The sequence below is a fragment of the Magnolia sinica genome, chromosome 16, assembly GCF_029962835.1.
Source record: "Magnolia sinica isolate HGM2019 chromosome 16, MsV1, whole genome shotgun sequence".
Taxonomy (NCBI): Eukaryota; Viridiplantae; Streptophyta; class Magnoliopsida; order Magnoliales; family Magnoliaceae; genus Magnolia; species Magnolia sinica.
In genome coordinates, this window is record NC_080588.1 from 23,176,251 (window position 1) to 23,199,743 (window position 23,493).

The 23,493-nt window shown below is 37.9% G+C and overlaps 1 protein-coding gene across 7 annotated transcripts in view; it reads right to left on the reverse strand.

Moving 5' to 3' along the window:
• The window catches only part of LOC131229900 (formin-like protein 20), an 85,960-nt gene that overhangs the window by 30,567 nt on the left and 31,900 nt on the right, over window positions 1-23,493 (reverse strand). For 5 of the 7 annotated variants that reach the window (XM_058225968.1, XM_058225969.1, XM_058225967.1 and 2 more), the window contains 6 exons: window positions 20,896-20,994; window positions 20,704-20,745; window positions 14,149-14,229; window positions 14,000-14,050; window positions 13,655-13,736; window positions 4,742-4,836 (listed from right to left, as the gene is read on the reverse strand). In XM_058225968.1, the coding sequence (XP_058081951.1) occupies window positions 4,742-4,836; window positions 13,655-13,736; window positions 14,000-14,050; window positions 14,149-14,229; window positions 20,704-20,745; window positions 20,896-20,994 (450 nt within the window). Of the gene's footprint in view, window positions 1-4,741; window positions 4,837-13,654; window positions 13,737-13,999; window positions 14,051-14,148; window positions 14,230-20,703; window positions 20,746-20,895; window positions 21,032-23,493 lie in introns of those variants that run through there. The other 2 variants (XM_058225971.1, XR_009163645.1) reach the window with 2 other exon arrangements.

Below are 23,493 nucleotides of genomic sequence, written 5' to 3' on the forward strand. Positions count from 1 at the left end.
TTTCTCTTCATCCATGTCTTTGAGATCTAATGAACAGGTTGTATGACAAATGAAAATTAATTTGGACCCTAGGAAGATTTCAACGGTGGAAATCATTATTCCACACTGTTTCCCTTGTAATGGTCCCTTGAGCTTTGGATTCACTTCAATTTTGGTATTAACCCCTAAAATTATCAAGAAAATGGATGGACGGTGTGGATAAACCATATACATTAACAGAGTGGGCCCAATCGAGTTTACTCCGCACGATAAAAGCGCATCGAGTAACTCAAGACGCAATCCAATTTCAAGTGACGCCACCAAGTTACGTGGGTCCCACCATGATGTATTTTTGCTATCCACACCGTCCATCCATTTCAACAGATCATTTTAGGGCGTGAGCCAAAAAATAAGTCAGATCCAGCGCTCGAGTGGACCCCACCACAGAAAACAGTGGAGAGAGTGACGTTCACCATTAAAAATTTCTTGAGGTCCACCACGATTTATGTATATTATCGGATCCATCCATTCATTTTACTAGATAATTTCAGGGCTTTATCCCAAAAATAAACCATATATAATGTTTGAATGGGCCACAAATTACAAAACAGTTGAATTGAACATCCACCGTTAAAACACCTCCACTGTTTCATGTGGTATGATCCACTGCACCTCTAAGTTTTGGGATAAACACCTAAATTTAAATGGGAAAACAGATGGACGGCGTGGATAGACCACATACTTTACAGGTGGGCCCAACTGAGTTTACCGAGTACGATAAGAACGTGCTCAGTAAACCACAGGATGCGCCGATCCCTGTTTCACCCGTCCCGCACGTCTCCTTCATTTTCCCCGTCTGTCGCGAGAGCCTTCCCTCTCCTTCACGCAGCGACGGTTCCGGAGAGGATATCTCTTCCGTTTCCTCAAATCCGGCCTGATTTCTCGCCGAATCGCCGAGAAATCCGCACAGGCATGCTCCAATCAGCGAAGGAACCGAGAAATTGAAGAAAATATCAAGAAAAATTCGAAGAAAGAGGGAGAAGGCTACTTACCTGTCGAATGGCCCACCTCCGATCACTGCTACAACCTCCGGCTACAGGTATGTCTCCGATTTCTCTCTCCCTCTTTTTTTTTTTTTATTCTCCACCACCTACGGCATCGGCTTTTTATCGTCGGGGGTTGTTGGCTACAGTGGGACTTGTGAGTCCCCTGCAAACGCACCCGTGACTGTCCGTGACTCTATTTGTCGATTTCCGACAATAATGGAGGCGGAAATACCGCGATATCTAAATCGGGGTGGGTTGTATCGGCGATGTCGACAATGTATCGTACGATATCGACGATATATCGCACGATATCGACGATAATATCGTACGATATCTTAAGTTTTGGATTTTTTGTATCTTCCACCAGCTTCTTCTACTGCATCCTCTTATGAATTACTCCACTTAGTTTCCCCGTCATCTCAATTTCTCAGTAGGATCTCACTCCAAGTTACATAAGGACTTCATGGTCCTAAAGTAGTAGGCCTTGACACGCTTTTTGAGGTTACATTAGTGGGTGCATGCATTTGGTTACAGCTGAAGTCTTATGCACCAACATGGAACCCACTGGTCTTCTCGAGACTTAGTTATGGACAGATCTTGTTCATTGGACCGTCTATCAAGTGTTTTATAGTTGGCCATCACTCCCAAATATTTTTAAAAGGTTTATCGACCATTTTCAACCATTAGATGTTTTGATTTCACTATTAAAGTGTTTGATCAAACTTGAAGGATATTCTACAATCAAATCTTCCAGCGGTCCATCGCTTGTGCTTGCATGGGATTTTGATCCAAGGATGGACACCAAGGATAGTGGAAGGACTTGAGTCAATTTGGGTATATGAAAGGCGGGATTACAAACCTTTGATGACGTGGGCCATATTGAAGTATGTAGAGGCGAGGACCACCATACAGTGGTACTCCCTAGACTGACCCAACCTAAAGGGAGTGGAGAGTTAAAAGCGGGGGGAGATACTCCTCTCCTCCATCTTACGTGCAGTCCACCTAGTAGATGGCTCTCATCTTCTCTCACATCCACAACCTGTAGTGGGGACTGTTAAAAGCATTTCAAGGCATCCCTTCATTGTAGAGATCACGGAGAGACCTTTTATCTGGGAGGATCAACATCGGGTGGCTAAATGATTAGAGGACACAAACACATGTACAATCTCAATCATTGTTTTATGCCTTAAGATGGAATAGATCTCCATGCTTGAAAAGCAGGGAAGCTGGGATCTAGATGTGAAAACGGAAAATGTTGTTGGGTGTAAGTGGGTTTTCACTCTAAAGCATAAGCCAAAAGGTTCTATCGACTTAATATTGTGGATTGACTTTCAAGAAACATTTGCACAAATGCCAAAGTTGTATTCTGTATGGGTCCTCCTGTTAGTTGTCACTAATCGGAAATAGCCACTCTACCCGCTAGATATAAAGATGTGCTCCTTCACAGTCATCTTAAAGAGGAGGTTAGTGAAGAGCCTCTTCCTGAAGTTTTATCTTGAGGGGATGAGAAAAGGTTGTAAGCTAAAGAAGGTTATTTATGGTTTGAACAGTCTCATAAGGCTTGGTTTTAAAAAATCAAAATTTTGATATCTAAATATGGATTTAGAGGAGTATGTCTAATCATTCTTTGTTTGTTAGCACAGCTTTCATTGTTTGTGTTGAAAAGATTAGTAATGAAGAAATTAAAATTTTGAAATCTTATATATGAGAAAGAAGTGTTTGACATAAAAGATATAAGACCTCTTAAGTACTTTCTTGCAAATGAAGTTGTAAGGTCAAAGCAAGGTATATTCAAAGTGCATCCTTCGTCTACTTACTAATGTCCGCATGCTATCTGAAAACCAGTTGATTTCATATTAAAATTAACCATGTTCTTCATGAAAGTAAGTCTAAATTACCAAGTGATCCTAGTATTTATTATCGGCTTGTTGGCAGAAATCATCTACTAGGCCCAAGGCCAAATCTTACTTTCTAGTTAGCATAGTAAGCGTTTATGCATGCCCTTCGTGCTCATCACTAAGAGGCTATGTATGGCATTCTTCGTTATATAAAAAGGAAAAGGGCACATAAAAGACACTTTTCTCATTGATCAAAACAAAAGACGTAAAATGATTGACATTCTTCTTTCTCAATATATATTGGCACCAGTGTTCGAAATATCAATACCGCATTACGTATCACACCCTTAGGATATAGATACATATCGGTTATCACATGGGATACATCGGTTGTATTGTGTAATGTATCATTGTTGTTGGAAACAAGGGAAAACATTGGGAAATTGGTTGAATTTTTCAATGAAACTTCAGTGTTTGTTAAAAAAGACATCAATACACACTTATAAATCAAAACATTACAACAAACAAGTGCACATAATAGGTTTTCTTTGTATGGGGTCCTAATCTATACATTGTCTAACTAAATTGATGCAAGAATATTCAAAGTCTATTCATATAATTTGTAAATGTAAGAAGAAGTGTGGAAACATAAGCAATATATTCAAAAGCAAAAGAAGAATCACTAGATTAGGTTACATACATGTTTGATTTTATGTTTGGACACGGATTGCAACTGATTTGCGATAAATTGGGAAATTTTGATTTATTTATTTTTTTCAATTTTCCACAACTCGGCCCATCTTTTCCAAATCTTGAAATCAAAGCTCCCAAATTTGTAACTATTTAACACTGATTTAACATGATTTATAGAAGGGGAAAAAAAAAGGATCGAAAATAGAAAATGCTCACTGGATCGAACATGTGGTATATATCACACTACTTGTGCATTTCGTATCGCACAGGTGGGATACAAGATATATCGTGGGATATATCGGCCAATATCGTCGATACTTAAAACACTAGTTGGCACATCTTACCTCCATGTCCTTGTTCTCATCTACCCATTCTTATAAATTAGAGACTAAATGAGAGAATCTCAAGCTCTCTAATTGTTCCCATTTTATACTTATTTCTTCTCGAATACCATAAACGTTTTTTATAGACACACAAACCCACCCCCACACACTCACACACACCCACCCACACACTCTCGCGCACTGGCACCATAAGGGATGCTCGAACCCGAGACCTCGTGTTGAAACTCCAGAGAGTCTACCACTGAAGCATGGCAACAGGTACCGAATACCATAAACTTGACACTGATATAAACTAATGACATTCTTCTCATTGATCAAAATAAAAGGCATAAAATGACTAAAATTCTTATCAATATATGTTCAGACATTATGTTATATTCTTCAAGTCATTTTTCTCCGATCTTATCTTCCATGGATATATTAGCATTTATTAACAAGAACTGGAGGAAGCCATGCATGTAGGGAAAGACTGTGCTAACCTAATCAATGAACCAACACCAACCTCTTCCCTAGTATCGCAGTCAGGTGAACCATATGAAATCCATTTAGGGAAATTTTTTGTAACATAACAAGGGCATGTCCATTGTGTGTGCGTGCATGCGTGTCACAGTTATTGTCTACTAGTGTACCAATTAAATCAACTACAAGCCAATAGAACACTCATTTTGTAAGAAAACCTGGAAGTTTTAATTCAAATAATTTTAGTATATTAATGTGCTGGTGAAAGGCTATCACCAAAACACAGGTACAGATGAAGCTACAATTGCAGCGAAGAATTCAGTATTTGCACCAAAACATGACATCTTCAACTGCATAACAAGAATGAAGAACATATTCACACCTTACAAAGATAATGCATGAGCGTCATCTTATTATTGGAAGCACGTGTATCAGTTAACTTTAGAAGGCTGTCCAGCTTGAATCCAATTGCAGAGCCTATATGAATTGAAACAGGTGATTAATTCTGGGAACAGAAAAAAGAAGAAAGCAACATGGTTCTGGAAACCTATGGTATGTGAAGTTGCAAGAGACCCAAATACATCAATGAAAACATTCTCTCATAATTCCATCTTTGTAGATAATAAAAATACAGGCTTACATTTATTATTAAATATTTCTCTAATAGAAAATATCTATAAAAAATAGCTGAATTTAGAAAAGGTGCATGTTGATTGCATAAGCCAAGAAGCATCAACAAGGAAGAAACTTTATACAACTCATAATGTTGAAAAAGAAAGAACAACGCAATGGTTCCTCTAATGTGCACCCCATGATGGATTTTCTTTACGCCCAATAATGAGGGAGTGTATTCTGAATAATATAATGCACAATCATGCAGAACTTTAGTTTCAGACAACAACAAAAGCCAAGGTGAGAAAGACAAGGACCCAAGAAGCCTTTGAATTTCAATTATCTTAGACAAATACGCTTACAAATCTATGGGTAATGCTTAATCAAACTAGCCAGCTAATGCAGGGGCATTTTCACACCGGGCCCGAGTGGGGTTGCCTATAAGATGCAGGGGCACACTTGGGGTGGGCGGCCCGTGTAAGGCAAGTGGCTCGTGTGAGGCGGTACCCATGTGATTTGGGGCCCACGAGGGGGGTTCGAACGAGGTCCTAACACATGAGATGCGGGGCCTAGGCTATGAGATAAAGGGATTGATTCACCATGCTATAATAGTTCGAGCTTTTAGAGCAAGTGGTTAATTGTCCTGCATCAAAGTGGTATCAGAGCGTGAGGTCTCGTGTTCGAGACTCCTCACCGGGGGTGATTAATGCAGGGGCATTTTCACACCGAGCTTGAGTGGGGTTGCCTGTGAGATGCAGGGGCACACTCGGGGTGGGTGGCCCGTGTGAGGCAGGTGGCTCGTGTGAGGCGGTACCCATGTGATTTGGGGCCCACGAGGGGGGTTCGACCGAGGTCCTAACCCATGAGATGTGGAGTCTGGGCTATGAGATAAAGGGATTGATTCGTCATGCTCTAATAGTTCAAGCTTTTAAAGCAAGTGATTAATTGTCCTGCATCACCAGCATAATTGAAAATCTATTGTTTCTTCATCATGTTACACAAACACAAATGGGTGAGTGGTGCAACCCGGTATCAAGCCAATGATACCTCGACATCCGAATTGCAAAGAAATGGACATGAGTACACCTACTCGAATATTCTCGTAGAGAGGGAGAAATACCTTATTAATATCAAACTTCTTCTTATAGTACTTAAGAAAAACTCACAAAATTTTGGAATGCTTACCCTAAATGAACCTTTAACAAGGATCCCACTAACTAAGAGATTGATTTTGAATCAATCATAATTTTTTTTATTTTTTTTTATTTTATTTTTTTTTAAAGGTAACACTAATTGGGATTGAACCCTAGATCACTTATACACATTCTCTACCAGCTCATCTAATGAGTGGGATTTCAAATCAATCTAATCTACCTAAGATGGTAAAAGCCTAATAAGTAATAACAGTAAAAAAGAAATGTAGAAAATAATCTTCAAAATCTCCAATCACATCTTTAAATTGGCCCCATATCATCCATCACATCCTCTCATCTCTCCCATAAATAGTAAATTGTAGTTCTTGATATTTGGGCCTCAATCTATAAATAAATAGTCCAAAATCAACACATGCTGGACCCTAGGGTGGGCCATGGGCTTGCATCAGTGAGACACAATCTTGGCCAACCTCTAGGCATAGTTGAGCTTGTTGTGGCTTCTTTTTTTATTTTTTATTTTTTTGTTTGTGGTTGATAGTCCTTGAAAACCTTGGATTTCTCAATGTGAGGTGCCCGCTTCATTCATGGGCTGGGAAATGAAAGATTTGGAGCCATTCTTTTGAAAATAAAGGTAGGTTACTTTCATATTATAATTTATAAAAGATCATAGGACTGTTCCATGCCCCTGCATGTTAATATCTTCGCCTAAGTATGCTATATTGAGGTTCACTATACACTTCTTTTCAGGTGTCTAATGTACAACATGGCTACAGTGCTGCCATGCCATGTTCCATTGCAATCTCCAAGACCAGTACATCCCGTTCAACAATTGAACACCAGTTTCCATAAGTAGATACGCAATTCACTCTGCCATTGTAGTCTCCAGTTTCTATTCCAAGAACAGCACAATCACATAGATGTGGTTTGATATCCTGTGTTATGAAGGAGATTTGGTGGCCGCTTTACCCATTTACTAGATCCTATGCTAAATTCAACTGCCCTTACCCATTTTGATGAATTATATTCATTCCTTTACCAGAAAATGATAATTGATAAGCTTAACTACAACAAATGCCTATGTCAAAGGTAGAACTAGAGCCCCTTCTGAAGTGAGATGGCGGCTTACTCCTTACTCCTTTAACTTTGCAGCATCAACATCATATAAGATCAAATTGCAGGAGGATCTGATGCTTCTGAGCATATCAGAGCACTGTTCACAGCATCGGTATCTGTGCATGTATAGCACCCTTGGGATACATAAACTTGTCAGTAATGCAATATTGCAAGTATCGGGAATGTATCGTTGTCCGAGGGAAACATTGGGAAAATGATGGAAATTTTCAATGAAACTTCAGGAGATATTAAAAGACACAAGATTACAGAATTAGAACCCCCCACAAAAAAAAAAAAAAAAAAAAAAAAAAAAGTTTGCATAGTAAGTTTCCATTGTAGAGTTTTGCTAGGCACACACACGTCCAATAAAGCTCATGTGCATGCTGCACATGTGCCAGCATGGCACATAGGTGCTAGATCCAATCCATCCATCAGGTTGGTCTGACCTTCTACATGTATTCCCAAAAATAGATCTAGTACACTCAGCATTTTGGCCCAAATATTGGAAACAGATATTGGGAGCGGATTAGGTGCGGCCACCAAGATGTATCTATTCTATATCCACGCCTTCCATCCATTTTGCTAGATCATTTTAGGGCATGATCCCAAAACTGAAGCAAATCCAAATCAGTGTACGAATTATCTCCGATATTATCTTTATCTTCGGCTCAACAATACTGCTAACACTAGTAGCGATACCGGTAACACTGGTAGTATCAGAAATTTCAGGTATTAGCAATTTATCACTAAGCATCGCCAACGTATCAATATTGCTAATGTAATCGCCAATACTTTCAACTATGTAAATTCTAGGTGTTGCTTGTATTGCCAATGCATCGATATCACGAACGTATCGCCAATATTTTCGACTATGTAAATTCTAGTTAATGCTTGTATCATTAGTGTATTGACAATATTTCAATAATATCGCCAACGTATTGATATCATCAAAATTTTGTTTATTAGAAAAAAATTTATTTCATGGGCACATGGTTGTATGCAGTGTTCCTAATTTCGATACTATCAGCTGATATATCGGCCGATATTATCGTTATCGCTGCCCAGCAAGACGAAACCCATCCGATACCCTCGGAATTTTTTTGAAAAATCAAAATTCTTTTTATCGTGCAATATATCGCACAATATCACGCGATTTTCAAAGAAATCGCCGATATTAGCGATACTATCGTGTTGTATTTGTAGATTTACTAGAAAATCATGAAAAAAGAGCGGGGGGGGGGGGGGGGGAAAATTTATTAAGAGGAGATTTCGGTACCTGTGAAAGAAGATTGAGTGATTGGAACCGTGGGACCACTCGAGGGACAGGTCTGCCAAAACTCGCGGGGATTTGGGGAGATTTTTAAAATTTCAGGGTTCCGGGATGGCCGGAACCCTATCCCTATTGTTGCGAGAATGGCTTCGAAAGCCTTTTTTGAGGATGCCATCTTCTTCGGAAGGTGGGAACGAGCAGCAGCTTTGAGCAGCGGAAGCGAATTAGCTGGTGTACCACACACTAGCTACATTGCTGCTGTACGGACATTAGCATGTTCTGTGGGTCCTATTATGAGGTATATGTTGTATCCAAACCGTCCATCTATTTGGCGAGCTCGTCGTAAGTCTTGAGCCAAAAAATAAGACAGATCTAAAGAACATGTGGACCACACTGAAAAATGCAGTGGGAGATTGAACGTCTACCATTGAAAACCTTTTGGGGTCACAGAAGTTTTGGATCGATATGATATTTGTTTTTGCTCTTAATCCAGGTCTTTTTGAGTTATGAACATATTGGATGGAAAATAAACGTTATGGTGGGCCCTACAAAAGTTTTAACGGTGAAAATCATTATCACAGCTGCTATATGTGGTGTGGTCCATTTGAGCTTTGTATATGATTCATTTTTTGGCTCATCCTCTAAAATGATCACGCCAAATGGATTAACGGTGTGGATATAATAAATACATCATTGTAGGGCCATGTAATTTTGATCTCCTTTGAACCGGTCGTACAATTCGGAGCTCGAGGAGTGTCAGCACTCGTCTTTGCACGATACGTACCCACAACAACCATATAGCTGGTGTGTGGTACACCAGCTTATCCGCTTCCGTGAATGGCCACGTGATGTATGGGTCTTATCCACATCGTCCGTCCATTTTTTTCATATCATTATAGGGTATAAACCCAAAAATAGGCAGATCCAGGGCTCAGGTGGACTACACAATGGGGATTAAACTCTTACCATTGAAAACTTTTTGGGGGTTGCAGAAGTTTTAGATGGTGCTGATATTTGTGTTTTCTCTTCATCCAGGTCTACGTAACTTTATGAATAGGTTGGATGGAAAATAAACATCACGATGGGCCCTAGAAAAAGTTTCAACGATGAGAGTCATTATCACTGCTGCTTCCTGTGGTGTGGTCCACTTGAGCCTTAGATCTTCTTAAATTTTGGGCTTATACCGTAAAATGATACGAAAAAACGGATGGACGGTGTGGATAAGACCCATACATCATGGTGGCCAATCAAAGGTGCTGCCCGTTCTCAGCTGGAGACGGGCTATGGTAGGACACAGTCTGGTATTTTTTAATTGATGTGTAGAGACAGATAGACGGTCTGTAATGGGCTCTGTGGGGTCCAGTATATTTTTTATCCAAGCCGTCCATCCATCTTTTCATATAATTTAAGGATATTATATGAAAAATTAAGCAGATCGAGATCTCAGGTGGACCACATCAGAAAAACTGGTGAATGACCGTTAAAAGTATTTTATAGGCCACAAAAGTTTTGGTTTACACTAATCTTTGTATATTTCCTTCATTCGGTTTTGATTGACCTTATCAACAATTTGAATGACAAATAAACATTAAGGATCTACTTAAAGTAGGCCTGATATATTTTTAATGGTGAACGTTCAATCATCACTGTTTCATGTGGTGTGGTCCACCTGAGATTTGGATGTACTTAATGTTTGGAAACACGTTCCAAAAGGATCCATAAAAATGAATGAACGTAGTGGATATATAACATATCATCAAAGGTGGGCCCACATAAATGTATGTATTGTATATCCATTTTGTACATCCATTTGGAGAGATTAGTTTAGGTCCTGAGACAAATAATGGGTCAAATCCAAAGCTCAAGTGGACCCCACCACACAAAACAATGGGGATTGAAATCCTACCATTAAAAACTTTGTGAGGGCCATAAAAGTTTTCGATCAAGCTGATATTTGTGTTATACCTTGGCAAATATTTGTATGAACTTATGAACAGATTGGATCTAAAATAAACATTATGGTGGACCCCATAAAAGTGGTTTCAAGTTTCAACGGTGGGTGTCATTGCCCCCATTGTTATCTATGGTAGGGTGCACTCGAGCTTTGGATCGGCCTAATTCTTTGGCTCAGGACCTAAAATGATCTCTCCAAATGGATGGACGGTGTGGATACAACACATACATAATGCCAAGGGCCATACTAAGGGTACCATGCACATGTTGGTTTCGAAGAAGGAAGGTTTCAACGGCAGGCCGCACTATCCCCACTTCTTCTTTTTTTTTTGTGGTGGGGTCCACTTAGTTGTGTTTTCATACATGTTTTGATACAATTATAAATGTTATACATTATATTTGAATATAGTTGACTTAGTTCAATCAGACAGCGAATGGCTTATGACCCAATACAAAGGAAACCTATTGTCTGTACTTTTTTTTTTGAGATGTTATGATTTAAAAGTGTGTATTAAAGTCTTTTTTAATCATCCCTGAAGTTTCATTGAAAAATTCAATCATTTTCCCAATGTTTCCCAATGTTTCCCAAAAAGTGCGATAAATTATGCAATACAAACGATATATCCCGTGCGATAACCGATACGTATCTGTATCCCAAGGGTGCGATACATTGCGCGATACCGATATTTCGAACATTGGTTGTATGTAGTGTTCAATTTGTCATTGATAATATTGATAATATCTCGATATTATCGATATCGCAACATGTGCGACCACAATCTTTCGTTTCCTTTCCAATTTGTTGATGATTTTTTGGTGAAATATCATGTATTGTTGATATTTTGCAATATCAATGGATGTTTGGATGGAAGGTTGGATGGTTAAACAGGCCGGATGGGATGGATGGACTGATTTCTTATAACAGCACATGCTTTTAAGGCCCTCATTAAATTGAAACTTGTTATATATGCATTCTTTTTGCAATTTTTTTTAAAATTATTTCTAAATATGCAAATATACATTTTAACATCTTCTAAAGTTTCACTGAAAATTCCACAATTTTTTCATATGTTTCTCCGCATTTCCAGTTATCAGCAATACTATCGGCGATATTGTTATTGTTTATGTATCCTTGGCCAGCGAAACTTGTAGTGATACCGATACTTTGAATATTGATCCAAATCTCATGTGGACCATACCATGGGAAACAATGTTGATTGACCATTATAAAATCATTGTGGGCCACAAAAGTTTTGGTTTAAGCTGATATTTGCTTTTTTTCCTTTCATCCACATCTGCGTGACCATATCAACAAGTTGGATGGAAAATAAACATTATGGTGGGCCCTAGGAAGTTTTTAATGATGGAGCATCCAATCACCATTGTTTACTATAGTATGGTCCGCATGAGATTTTTATATGCTTCATTTTGGGCTCAGGCCCTAAAATGATCAAGAAAAATGGATGGATGATGTGGATATAGAACACATATATCAAGGTGGGCCCTGCGGTAACGCCTAATCCGCACCTAATCCACTCCCACGGATTATGGGTTAGAAAACTTCGGCCAACTTTTTCATAGTTGTACATTTGTTTTGCAAATTGTGGCAAACCAGCAAATCAACCTAATTCTTGGGCTAGGGCATCAGTATAATGGTGCCTTTCTGACAGATGGATTGGATCTCGGACCTATTGTGCCATGTTGGCACATGTGTGACATGTAAGGTATTCCAAAACGGTTATGTCCGTTACGTAATGGTAACGGTGGTAGCCATTACGTAATGGTATCTGTGGTTATCATTATGCGTTACAGGGTTGTAACAACAGTTATAGAAAAAATGGCCTGTAACGGTCCGTTAAAAGGCCAAAAGAGATTTTAAAAAATAAAATAAAATGTAACGACGTTATGGAATACCTTGGTGATGTGTACATGAGCATTATTGGACATGCGTGTGTGCTTAGCAAAGCTCTCTATTGTATATGGTCCTAAACTATACATTGTCTGAAAAAGTTGATGCATTTATATCCAAAATGAGTTCATATCATTTAAATATCCTATAAGTAATTCAGATTGAACCATCCAAATTATGGGTCCCAATTTAGATATATGATGAACCAAAATTCACACCTATTTAATTATATGATTATCAAATTGGTGGACATTTATTGGATAGTTAAAAGTTAAAGATGTCCGTCCAACACCCCTGTTTCAACAAGTAATAAGAGATGAACCCATTCAAATAAAAGAAAAACATATATCAAACAGTTCCTATCCTCTTAACATGTAGAATTGATGTCCAACGATCTATACCATTCTAATTGTAAAGCCCATCGTGGATGGAGCATATCTCGAAAATCACACTGATAAAGCAATCCTAACCAACCAATTAATGGCCATTAAATGGCTGGTTGAAAGTAGAATAGTGAGTGGCCTAAATTTGAATGGACAAATCAGATGATTAATAATATCTTCCCAGTGTATGTTTTGGGATATGCTCCACCAAAAGTTGAGTCAGTGATTTGGACGTCCTAGATTGCCGTACAACTATGCTATCCATGTATCGAAGAATCAACACAATTTTATATATGGTCCTAGACTAACATGGAAGTTTAGCTTCTAAATGATAGAACTTTGATGCTCCGATATAGTGTGATGGATGATACAAAGGCACTTACAAATTAATTAAACTTCTGCATAAGTAATTCAAATGAAACTGTCTCAATTATTTATCACAGTTTAGATGCACCATAACCCAAAAATTATGCTAATTTCATCATTCTTTCTATCAAATTGGCAGACATTTATTGGATAGTGAAGAATGGAAAATATCCAATGGTCGTATTTCAACAAACAAGTGCCGACAAATCACAATAGGGATCATTACGACATGGGTTTTTTGAAAAAAAAACCTACCGTTACAGCTGTTATGACCCTGTAATACGTAATGGTTACCACCATTACTGTTAAGTAACCATTTTGGAATACCTTGATCATGATATATTGTGTGATATCAGCAATATAACATGCGAAGTGAGGGAATTTTATAATTCCCCCTTTTTATCATATCAAAGACGTGATAATGATAATACGGGCTGATATATTCTCGATGCCATAAACACCCCATCAGAGAACAATGAGAAAAACTAGTACAGAACTGAATGAGAATTCACAAACAGTATATGGCATCACTTACCCCTTGCAGTTCCCTGATTTAATGTATTTCCAAGATAAAGAATTTTCTTCATGATTTCCTTCACTTTGACAGAATTTCGAATCTGACAATTTAATAAAACAAATAGAGATAAGGATTTTTCTTTCTTTCTTTCTTTTCTTCTTCTTCTTCTACTTTTCTTTCTTTCTTTCCTTCCTTCTTCTTCTTCTACTTTTCTTTCTTTCTTTCCTTCCTTCTTCTTCTTCTACTTTTCTTTCTTTCCTTTTTTCTTTTTTCTTTTTTCTTTTTCTTTTTTTGAGGAGAAGAGGTAAGGATAATGTAAACTTAAATTAAATGCATGAACAGCTATAAACCGCCAAAAGTTACCTCATCACATGCAGAGTTTACAGTGTTTAAACTCTTCCTAAAATCTGAAATCTGCAAAGTAGAAGAATTAAACAACAGAGGCCATATGGTAAGTTATCACAAGTCAACTACAATTCTAAATGTGAATGATAATCATGACACCATCTAACCTGGGAGTTAAACTGGATCTTGAAAGAAAATACTCTTAACTTAGATTCCACCCGTGGCACTTTCATCAACTCCAAAAAGAACTACAATGACAAAATAAATCACAAAAAAATTATCCATTTTTCATTTGATTAGTAATTCAATTTAAAGGAAAAGATCCAACGAAGAGGCATTAAAAGCATTCTTTCTATTAATGAATGAAATATGGGCCTACATAGGCTCACTTAGATTAGTTAATTTTGGTCTAGGACATAGAAGGGATTTTCACGTTAGTTATTAACGGCATTTTTGTAATTAATGAATGAAATATGAACCCTAACTTTAGCCCATTCTCTTTTCTCTACATTCTCTTCTCTTCTCTATCTTTCTTCCCATCTATTCCATTTCTCTTTCAACTATTTTACATTACATCAGAGCCACGTCATTTCATATCCTTCTTATTCTCCAAATCTTCTTATTTCTTTTATTTTATCCCTTTGCATCCCTTATCTTGCTTGTGCTGAAAATTACTTAAGAAACCTAAGGTTTCTTTTTGTGTTTGTTGTGTATCGGACCCTTTTGTAGTGGTCCCACCGCATATGTGATTGTTGCGAATGTGTTGGCTATGTTTGTCAATGTTGGATGCCGTTTTTGTGACTATATTTCCTCATGGCCGGTTGGAAGTAATGGATGTGTGGACTGATTCTTTTGCCTGATGTGATGTGTGCATAGTGCAAAGTGTTCAAGTGTGGTGCTCATCGATTGTGCTAGCTCAGCTCGCGTTGTGCTTATTAGGTACTATATTCTTTTATTTGTTATTGAGATAAAAAGTAACACAAAATCTAGATTTATAAACTAATTTGATTTTTTAGGGATCCATATATCCTCTATTAAGTTAAATGAGACAAATTATTTACAGTGTTCTAAGTCAATCCAAGTTTTTCTATCTGATCACAGAGAAACTTGATGAACAATCTAGTACTTATGACCAACGGATCCAAGAAGATGCACAAATTTTGAGCTAGTTATGGGAATAGTATGAAACCCTCCATAAGTGCAAATGTCATGTTTCTGAATACGGCTAAGGAAGTGTGGGATGCTTTATGGGAAATGTATTCATATGATAAGAATTTCTCAAACTTATTAGCAATATGCAGTATTCGCAATATCGATGCTATTGGCCGACATTGTTGGTATCGCAGTCCAGCGATACAAAACCCATTGAAAGAGACCAAGAAATTTTTATTGTGCATAAATATCCAAAAAAAAAAAAAAAAAATCAGAAAAAAATTAAAGAGAGATAAACTTTTAACAAGGTGGATTTCCATACCTATAGAAGAGATTGTCCTAATTGGAAGCTAAATTTGGTGGGCGATTTGAATTGAAGTGCGTTGTTCATAGGTTAGTGCAAACAAAATCTCCGATTCCCTTTTTTTCTTTCTTCAAATAGATTAATGCTTGAAAATGGAAGTGATTTTGGAAGATAATGTGAAAAGATCTAGAGAAATCCGGAGATTTGGGAGAGAATTTAGGGTTTTAGGGTTCCGGAAGGTTGGAACCCTCTCTGGTACCAAAAACGGCTTCCAAGCCCTTTTTGATCAGGAGTAGATGGACGTGGATTTCATGCGAAAGCCTTTCGCATATGAAGTTCCTACGCTGAGATGCTAGGTGGAGCCCACTGTGATGTTTGTGAGAAATCTGCCACATCCATCTGTTTTGCGAGCTCATTTTAGGACATGCCTCCAAAAATGAGGTGGATCCAAAACTCAGGTGAGCCGCACGAGAGGAAATAGTAGGGTTCAGTGACCATCGTTGAAACATTTTTGAGGCCATAGAAGTTTCGTATCAAGATAAGTTTTCGTGTTTTCACTTCAACCTAGTGGGAATGACCTCATAAATGGTTTAGATGGCATATAAACATCAAGGTGGAGCCCAAGAAAGTTTCAATAGTAGGAAACTCTCTCCAAATTTCCCTCTCGTATGGGCCACTTGAGTTTTGGATCCACCTCATTTTCAGTCGCATGTCCTAAAATGATCTCGCAAAATGGATGGACAGGGTGGATTTCTCACAAACATCACAATGGGCCCCACCTAGTATCCTAGCATAGGAACTTCCTACAAAACCTTTCGTAGGAAATCTGTGTCTAGCGCGGATTGGGAGCCCTGGAGACAGACGGTCCTATCAAGGGCTTTGTAGGGCCCACAATGATGTGTTTTATCCACACCGCCCAACCATTTTGATAGGTGATTTTAGGGCATGAGCCCAAAAAGTAGACAGATATAAGGCTCAAGTGGACCATACCATAGGGAGTCGGGTGGCAATGATATCCACCATTGAAGTTTTCCTAGGGCCCACCGTGATGTTTATTTGCCATCCAATCTGTTCATTAGGTTTGACAGACCTGGATGAAGGGAAAACATAAATATTAGCCTGATCCAAAACTTTTGTAGACCACGGGAAAAAAATTAATGGTGTCCATTCAATAACCACTTTTTTGTGTGGTGTGATCCACCTCAGATTTGGATTTGCCTCATTTTTTGGCCCATACCCTAAAATGATCTGTCAAAATGAATTGATAGGGTAGATACACCATATTACATCGAGGTGGCCCCACAGTCAGGGTCCCACCATATCACGTATGTTCTCTGTTTGAAACCAATGGAATTACACCAGCACATCTCAATGTTATTTTATTACGGGAACTCTATGGGCTCCACAATGATGTACGTGCTATATCCACTCCGCCCATTCATTTCTTCAAATCATTTGAGCCTAGGAGCCTAAAAATGGGGCAGAGCAAAAGCTCGAGTGGACCACACCAAAGAAAACAATGGTTTTAATGGTGGTGTCATTATTCCCAGTGCTTCCCATGATGTGGTCCACTTGATCACTAGATTTGCCTCATTTTTTGGCCCAAGCTTTAAAATGATCCGAAAAAAGTGAATGGACGGCATGGATACGATGCATGGGGTCCACACAATCTGCCTCATTTTTAAAGCCAAACCTACGAAAAAGTAAAGATGTCAACATCCGGAATTGGAGAGAGGATTAGGTGAGACCCCGAACTCACCCAAGACAATGTGGCCCTTAACGCGAGGCCCACCTTAATGTATGTATTTTGTATCCATGCCGTTCATCCATTTTTCCAAATCATTTTAGTGTATTATACAAAAAAATGAAGTACATCCAATTATCAGGTGGACCATACCAAAGGAAAAAGTGGTGATTGACTATTAATGGGCCACAAAAGTTCTGGATCAATCTAATATTTGTTTTTTCCTTTCATCTAGGCTTATGTGAACTTATTAACAAATTGGATGGTAAATAAACACTACAAAAACATTAAGGTGAGCCCTAAGAAGGTTTTAATGGTAGGGCCTTCAATCAATACTGTTTCCTATGGAATGGTCCACTTGATAATTGGATCTGCTTCATTTTTGGGATGGTGCCGTAAATTAAGGTGGTAAAACAGATGGATGGTGTGGATATACATGTCTTAATACATTTATAAATGTTATCCATTATATTTGAATATATTTGCCTTAGTTCAATCAGACAGCGCATAACTTAGGACCCTATACAAAGGAGACCTATTGTGTGCACTTTTTTTTAGATGTTATGATTTTAAAATGTGTATTAAGGTCTTTTTTTTTTAACAATACATGAAGTTTCATTGCAAAATTCAACCCTTTTCCCAATGTTTCCCAAAAAGTGCGATAAATTATATGATACAAACGATATATCCCATGAGATAACCGATATGTATCTGTATCCCAAGGGTGTGGTACATTACACGATACCAATATTTCGAACATTGGTTATATGAAGAAATATTCGAGCTTCAACAAGGAGATAAAATGTTGGGTGAATAGTATTCCAAACTCAAAGGAATGTGGTCATCAAAGTGAGAGTTTTGAGTTATCAAGTACTTATCTTGGTTAAAACATGAGTACGAACCAGTTTGTGCACAGATTTTGGGTAACAAAGATGAGTTATCTTTAAATGAGGTGTATGCATGCTTCTAGAATTTATCTTGGGCTCTACAAGTAGAACCAATGACAACTCGGTTCTAGCATCATTCACTGGACGGGGCCGCAGTGACCATGGTGAAAGAAGTGGTCATGGTGACATGGGAAGTGGTCGTAGAAGAGAGAGTGGACCTAGGAAGGGCACATATTGTGGTCTTTTCAATCATTCAATTGAAAATTGCTAGGACCTCCATGGGAAGCTTGCATGAGCTAATCAAGCTTCCCACACTGAGAGAACAACGGGCCTCCTCTGGATAATTCTACATCTACTACTCCACAGACATGTATGACTAGTGAGATGGTTATCTTGACAGAAGAAGAATATTCTAAGTTGTTGAACAATCTACATAATCAGTCTGTTCATATTACTTCTGCAGTTAATTTCACCCCTACCTACATTTGTGACATCTAGTATGGCTTGTTTAAAATCAAAGTCTCATACACCATGGGTAATTGACTATAGAGCGTTTGACCATATGATAGGTCAGTGTAGCGTGTATTTATCTATTGATGGATCATTAACAGGCTCTTTTGCTACAGTTTTGTCACTCTGGTAGACGGTACCCAATCCAAAGTATGTGAAATTGGTATTGTTCATACTAGTCCCTCTCTTTCATTATCCTCTATTTAGTTCTTCCAAAATTTTCTTAAAGCCATTCTGTTAGCAAACTTACAAATCCCTTAATTATTGCGTTACTTTCTATCCTCCACATTATGTTTTCCAGGACCTAAAGATAAAGAGGAAGATTGATGGAAGACATGAACATGACGGTTCGTACTATTTTGATCATGACGTTGTGGGCGCAACAGAACAAAAATATATCTCAACTTATTAGTAGCACTACCATCTCAGTCATCCATCATTGAAAATTCTTAAGGGTGTCATTCCTTATCATCGATGTCTAGAGTGTGATGTGTGCGAGTTAAGCAAGCACAATTATACTACTTTTCCATAATGTGTTGAAAGCATCATTTAGTTCCTTTCTCTTTAGTTCATTTAGATATTTGGGATCCAATTAAAATATCTAGTAGGTCTGGGTTTTAAGTATTTTGTTAGATTTGTTTATGGTTGTTTGAGAATGACATGGCTTTATTTAACGAAAAATAGATCTGAATTATTTTCTATTTTTAAGATTTCCCACATGACTTTATTTAATGAAAAATAGATATTAATTATTTTCTATTTTTAAGATTTCCCACACGGAAGTGGGAAATCAATTTAATTCAAAAGTATTTTTGTTTCAGTCTAATAATGCCAAGGAGCACATATCCCAAGATTCTAGAAAAAAAAATTATGAAACACGAATCATACACCATACATCATGCATACACTCCACAACTAAACAGGGTTGCAAAACAGAAATCTATCACCTCCTTTAGATAACTTATGCTCTTAATTCACATTAATGTTCCTAATAGTTTTTTAGTGATGCAATACTCACAACATGTTTTCTGATTATTCATATGCCCTTATTTGTTTTAAAAAGGTCTATCAAGAAAGAACTAAACACATTGAAGTCGACTACCACTTTATACGTGAGAAAGTTTCCATTTGTGAAATCGCTACCCCATATGTTTAATCTCAGGACCAACTTACTGATGTGTTCACCAAGGCTCTTCATTCCACGCAGGCTACACATATATTCCATGCTTGACATAGATAAAATCTATGCTCCAACTTGAGAAGGAGCGTTAATGAATATAATATGGGCCTACATGAGCCCACTTAGATGGGTTATTTTGGTCTAGGAAAATATTTGCTTTTGTTATTAATGGCACTTCTGTAATTATGAAACTTTCATAATATAAAAGGAGGAGAGGGAGGGGGGGAACCCTAACTTTAGCCCATTCTCTTCTCTATACATGCTCCTCTCCTCCCTTCTTCTCTATTCAATCTCTTTCCACTATTTTATGCTTTCAAAATGTCATAAAATGACCCAAAACAGAATACTAAAACAATAAACAACATGATGGGCTAGATCATAGCTTTGATAAGACAAAAAAGAAGGGAATTTTCAACCCAAATTGAAGAATGCATAATAACTTAAAAGCCAAAGACCGTAACAAGCATCATTTGTCTTTAGTACCATCCTTTAACCTAGAGGTTTCTCTTAGGACTCCACCAATCAAAGCTGGTCAGACCAGAAAGTTGACTCCTGTCAAACTTAAAATATGTACTAGAAGAAGAGTACAAAATCTTTTAACAAATCCAATCAGTTAGAAAAGGTATGGCCTTATTTTTTTTGCTTACAATGTATCTATATTAAAATCATTTACTGAATTCTTCTATGTTCATAAGCACATTGTTCTTTGTTTTTCAACCAATGAGTGAAGAGTTCATGAACCTCCAGGTCCTAGTAAAGAGCCCCAATTTAGAGATGAAGAAAGGCATTTTAAAGCCATGAGTTTCCAGGTAGTAGTTGAACTATGAGAAGCAAGCATTTCCTGTCAAAAGCTTCAATTCTACCTAATATTTAGAAACACAGCACCATTGCATCCTTATAAAAAGCAGAAATAAAAACAATATGGTCAAGGAGGCAGGCACACACCTGTTCGCATTTTCCAAGATTTTCCTTCTCACCATTGTAGCCCTAAAATCACAACAACAACAACTAAAAAAGTAAAAATGTTGAAATGCATGAAGCTTGGCATCTAAGACGAAGGACAGACCCTCCGTCAGGTGGAAAGAATCATAGACACTTCGAGAAATGTATGAGACTCATGCATTAGATATTCCCAACCTTAATAAGTTCCATCTCCTCTTTTGTAGGACAAAACTTTATGAGATTTTCCACTTGATCAACATCTAAAATTGAATCATCCAATGCCAGTGCTGCACCCTGTGAGAATGTCTAAACGCTCAGCCAACACCTCCAACTTCAAGGAACAGGTTAAAGAGATGAACTGGAACTTTAATATTTCTAACTCAAGAATAGATGATGAAAACTATGCTTGCAATACTAGAGAACATAGGGGTTCTCCTCAGCGTATAAAATTGATCACTAACAAAGAATCAAGATGCGGTACCAGATACTTGTCAAATGTAATTTAATCATACTTTTGTATTCGGTTCTTATGTTTTGGAAACAGGCCTCATAGTATGACTGCATTGAATGAGATAGGTTTGTATGTTGAAAACAATTCCTTAGATCAAACAGAAGAACAGGAAGCCATGCAATAGTACTTGGCACCAAGACTAGATTTGACCGCTATGAGCTGTTACTTTTCTGTTATTTGAGGGAGGTGTCAAGAAACATGCAAACGACAGTTGTAGAGTAGCAAGGATAATAACATAGTGCCCAATGAGGATTGATGGAGGCAATGAGGGAAAAAGAACAAAATTAGAACATCTAGAGATGATGGTCCTTAGTTGCCCAGTCCTGACTAGGTGCCGCTCGTGCTTTAAATCGTGCCTCAAAGTGGCACTCCCGCTCCCCCTTCTAGTTGCTTATACTACCTAACATTTTGAAATAGATTTATCCCCGTGCCCAGACCTGAATTTGCTGCTGTTTCACTTCATAGTTCAAGCAATCATATGATGCAGATTCATCGTCAACAACATCAGGGTAGTTAAAGGCAGTAGGTGCACCCCAAGCTCAAGTGCCCCTGGAATGCCTGAAACACCTGGGGAAACAGTTGGAAAATCCATCCACAATTGTTTGTTCATGACTTTATCGCATATCATAAATATTAATATTTATTATACATATTTAAATATTTAAATCTTAAATATTTATGATGATGATGATCATCATCATCATCATAAATACTAAATATACAGATACATATTTTTTTAATACACAAACACCACTTCAAAAAACTTACGTGTACCCAAACATTCCAATGAATCCACAAAAACCTTAATTTCATAGATTTCCCACCTCCTCGTAAGCCTAAATCACCAAATCCCCAATTTTCCCTAAATTTCCCCCCAAATCCTAACCCTAAATTTTCCCAACTCATCAAAATTCCCCAACCCAAAATCACAATCTTGTCAAATTTCCTAAATTTTTTCAAACCCTAAAATCCAATTTTTCAAAATCCCTAAATCATCAAAGGGCCTGTTTGGATTCATGGAAAGAAAAGGAAAGGAAACACCGCTTCCCATGACTAACTTCCCATTGTTTGTGAAGCTTTTCATTGTACGAATTTGTGGAAAACACCATTTACTTCCTCTTTTTGTTGGAAAATCAACAGTTTTATTCTCCCAGAATACCAAACCCCCTCCCCCAAAACACACACACCCACACCCACACCCACAAAACACCACTTCCCATGAGTAACTTCCCACTGTTTGTGAAGCTTTTCATTGTACGAATTTGTGGAAAATACTGTTCACTTCCTCTTTTTGTTGGAAAATCAACAGCTTTATTCTCCCAAAACACCAACCCCCTTCCCCCAAAATACACACACCCACACCCACCAAAACTGAAAAACGGTCACTATCCATCTTCAATCACCCAACGTGTGACACATGAGCCACTATCTATCTTCGGTTATGCCCCACATGTGCCACTATGCCAGATGTGTCAATGTGCCACATGCAAATCATCCCATATGTGCCAATGTGCCACTGTCCATCTTCAATCGCCTCACATACCCCCATCTAGCTTCAAGTTCCCATGTGTGTCAAACATGCCAACAAGTCTCTTGGGCCTTGTGCTCACTGATTGTAAACAACTATCTAATAGACTATTAGATAGCACTAGATTGTAATCAACTCATTGATTGTAAACAACTATCTAATAGACTATTAGATAGCACTTGATTGTAATCAACTCACTGATTGTAAACAACCATCTAATAGACTATTAGATAGCACTTGATTGTAATCAACTCACTGATTGTAAACAACCATCTAATAGACTATTAGATAGCACTTGATTGTAATCAACTCACTGATTGTAAACAACCATCTAATAGACTATTAGATAGCACTTGATTGTAATCAACTCACTGATTGTAAACAACCACGTAATAGACTATTGGATAGTGCTTGATTGTAATCAACCTGTGTAATAATCTATTACATAGCGCATGTGGGAGTTTTGTACTCTCATTGTCAGTCCCAAGCCTAGAGAAAGGAGGGCAATTGCTTCAGGTTGGCAGCCCACATTAAACTTTTGCCATAACTAACCTCATGAATCTGGAAAATATGATGAATCTCGTGCCACATACAGCTTCAAGCACCCAAGATATTCCATAATGGCAATGGTGGCCATAGCGGCCACCACCATTACCATTATAATATGGTCCATTACTTTGTGTGTGTGTGTGGTAGTAGCAGTGTTCGAAATATCAGTATCGCATTACATATCGCACCTTTGGGATATGGATAC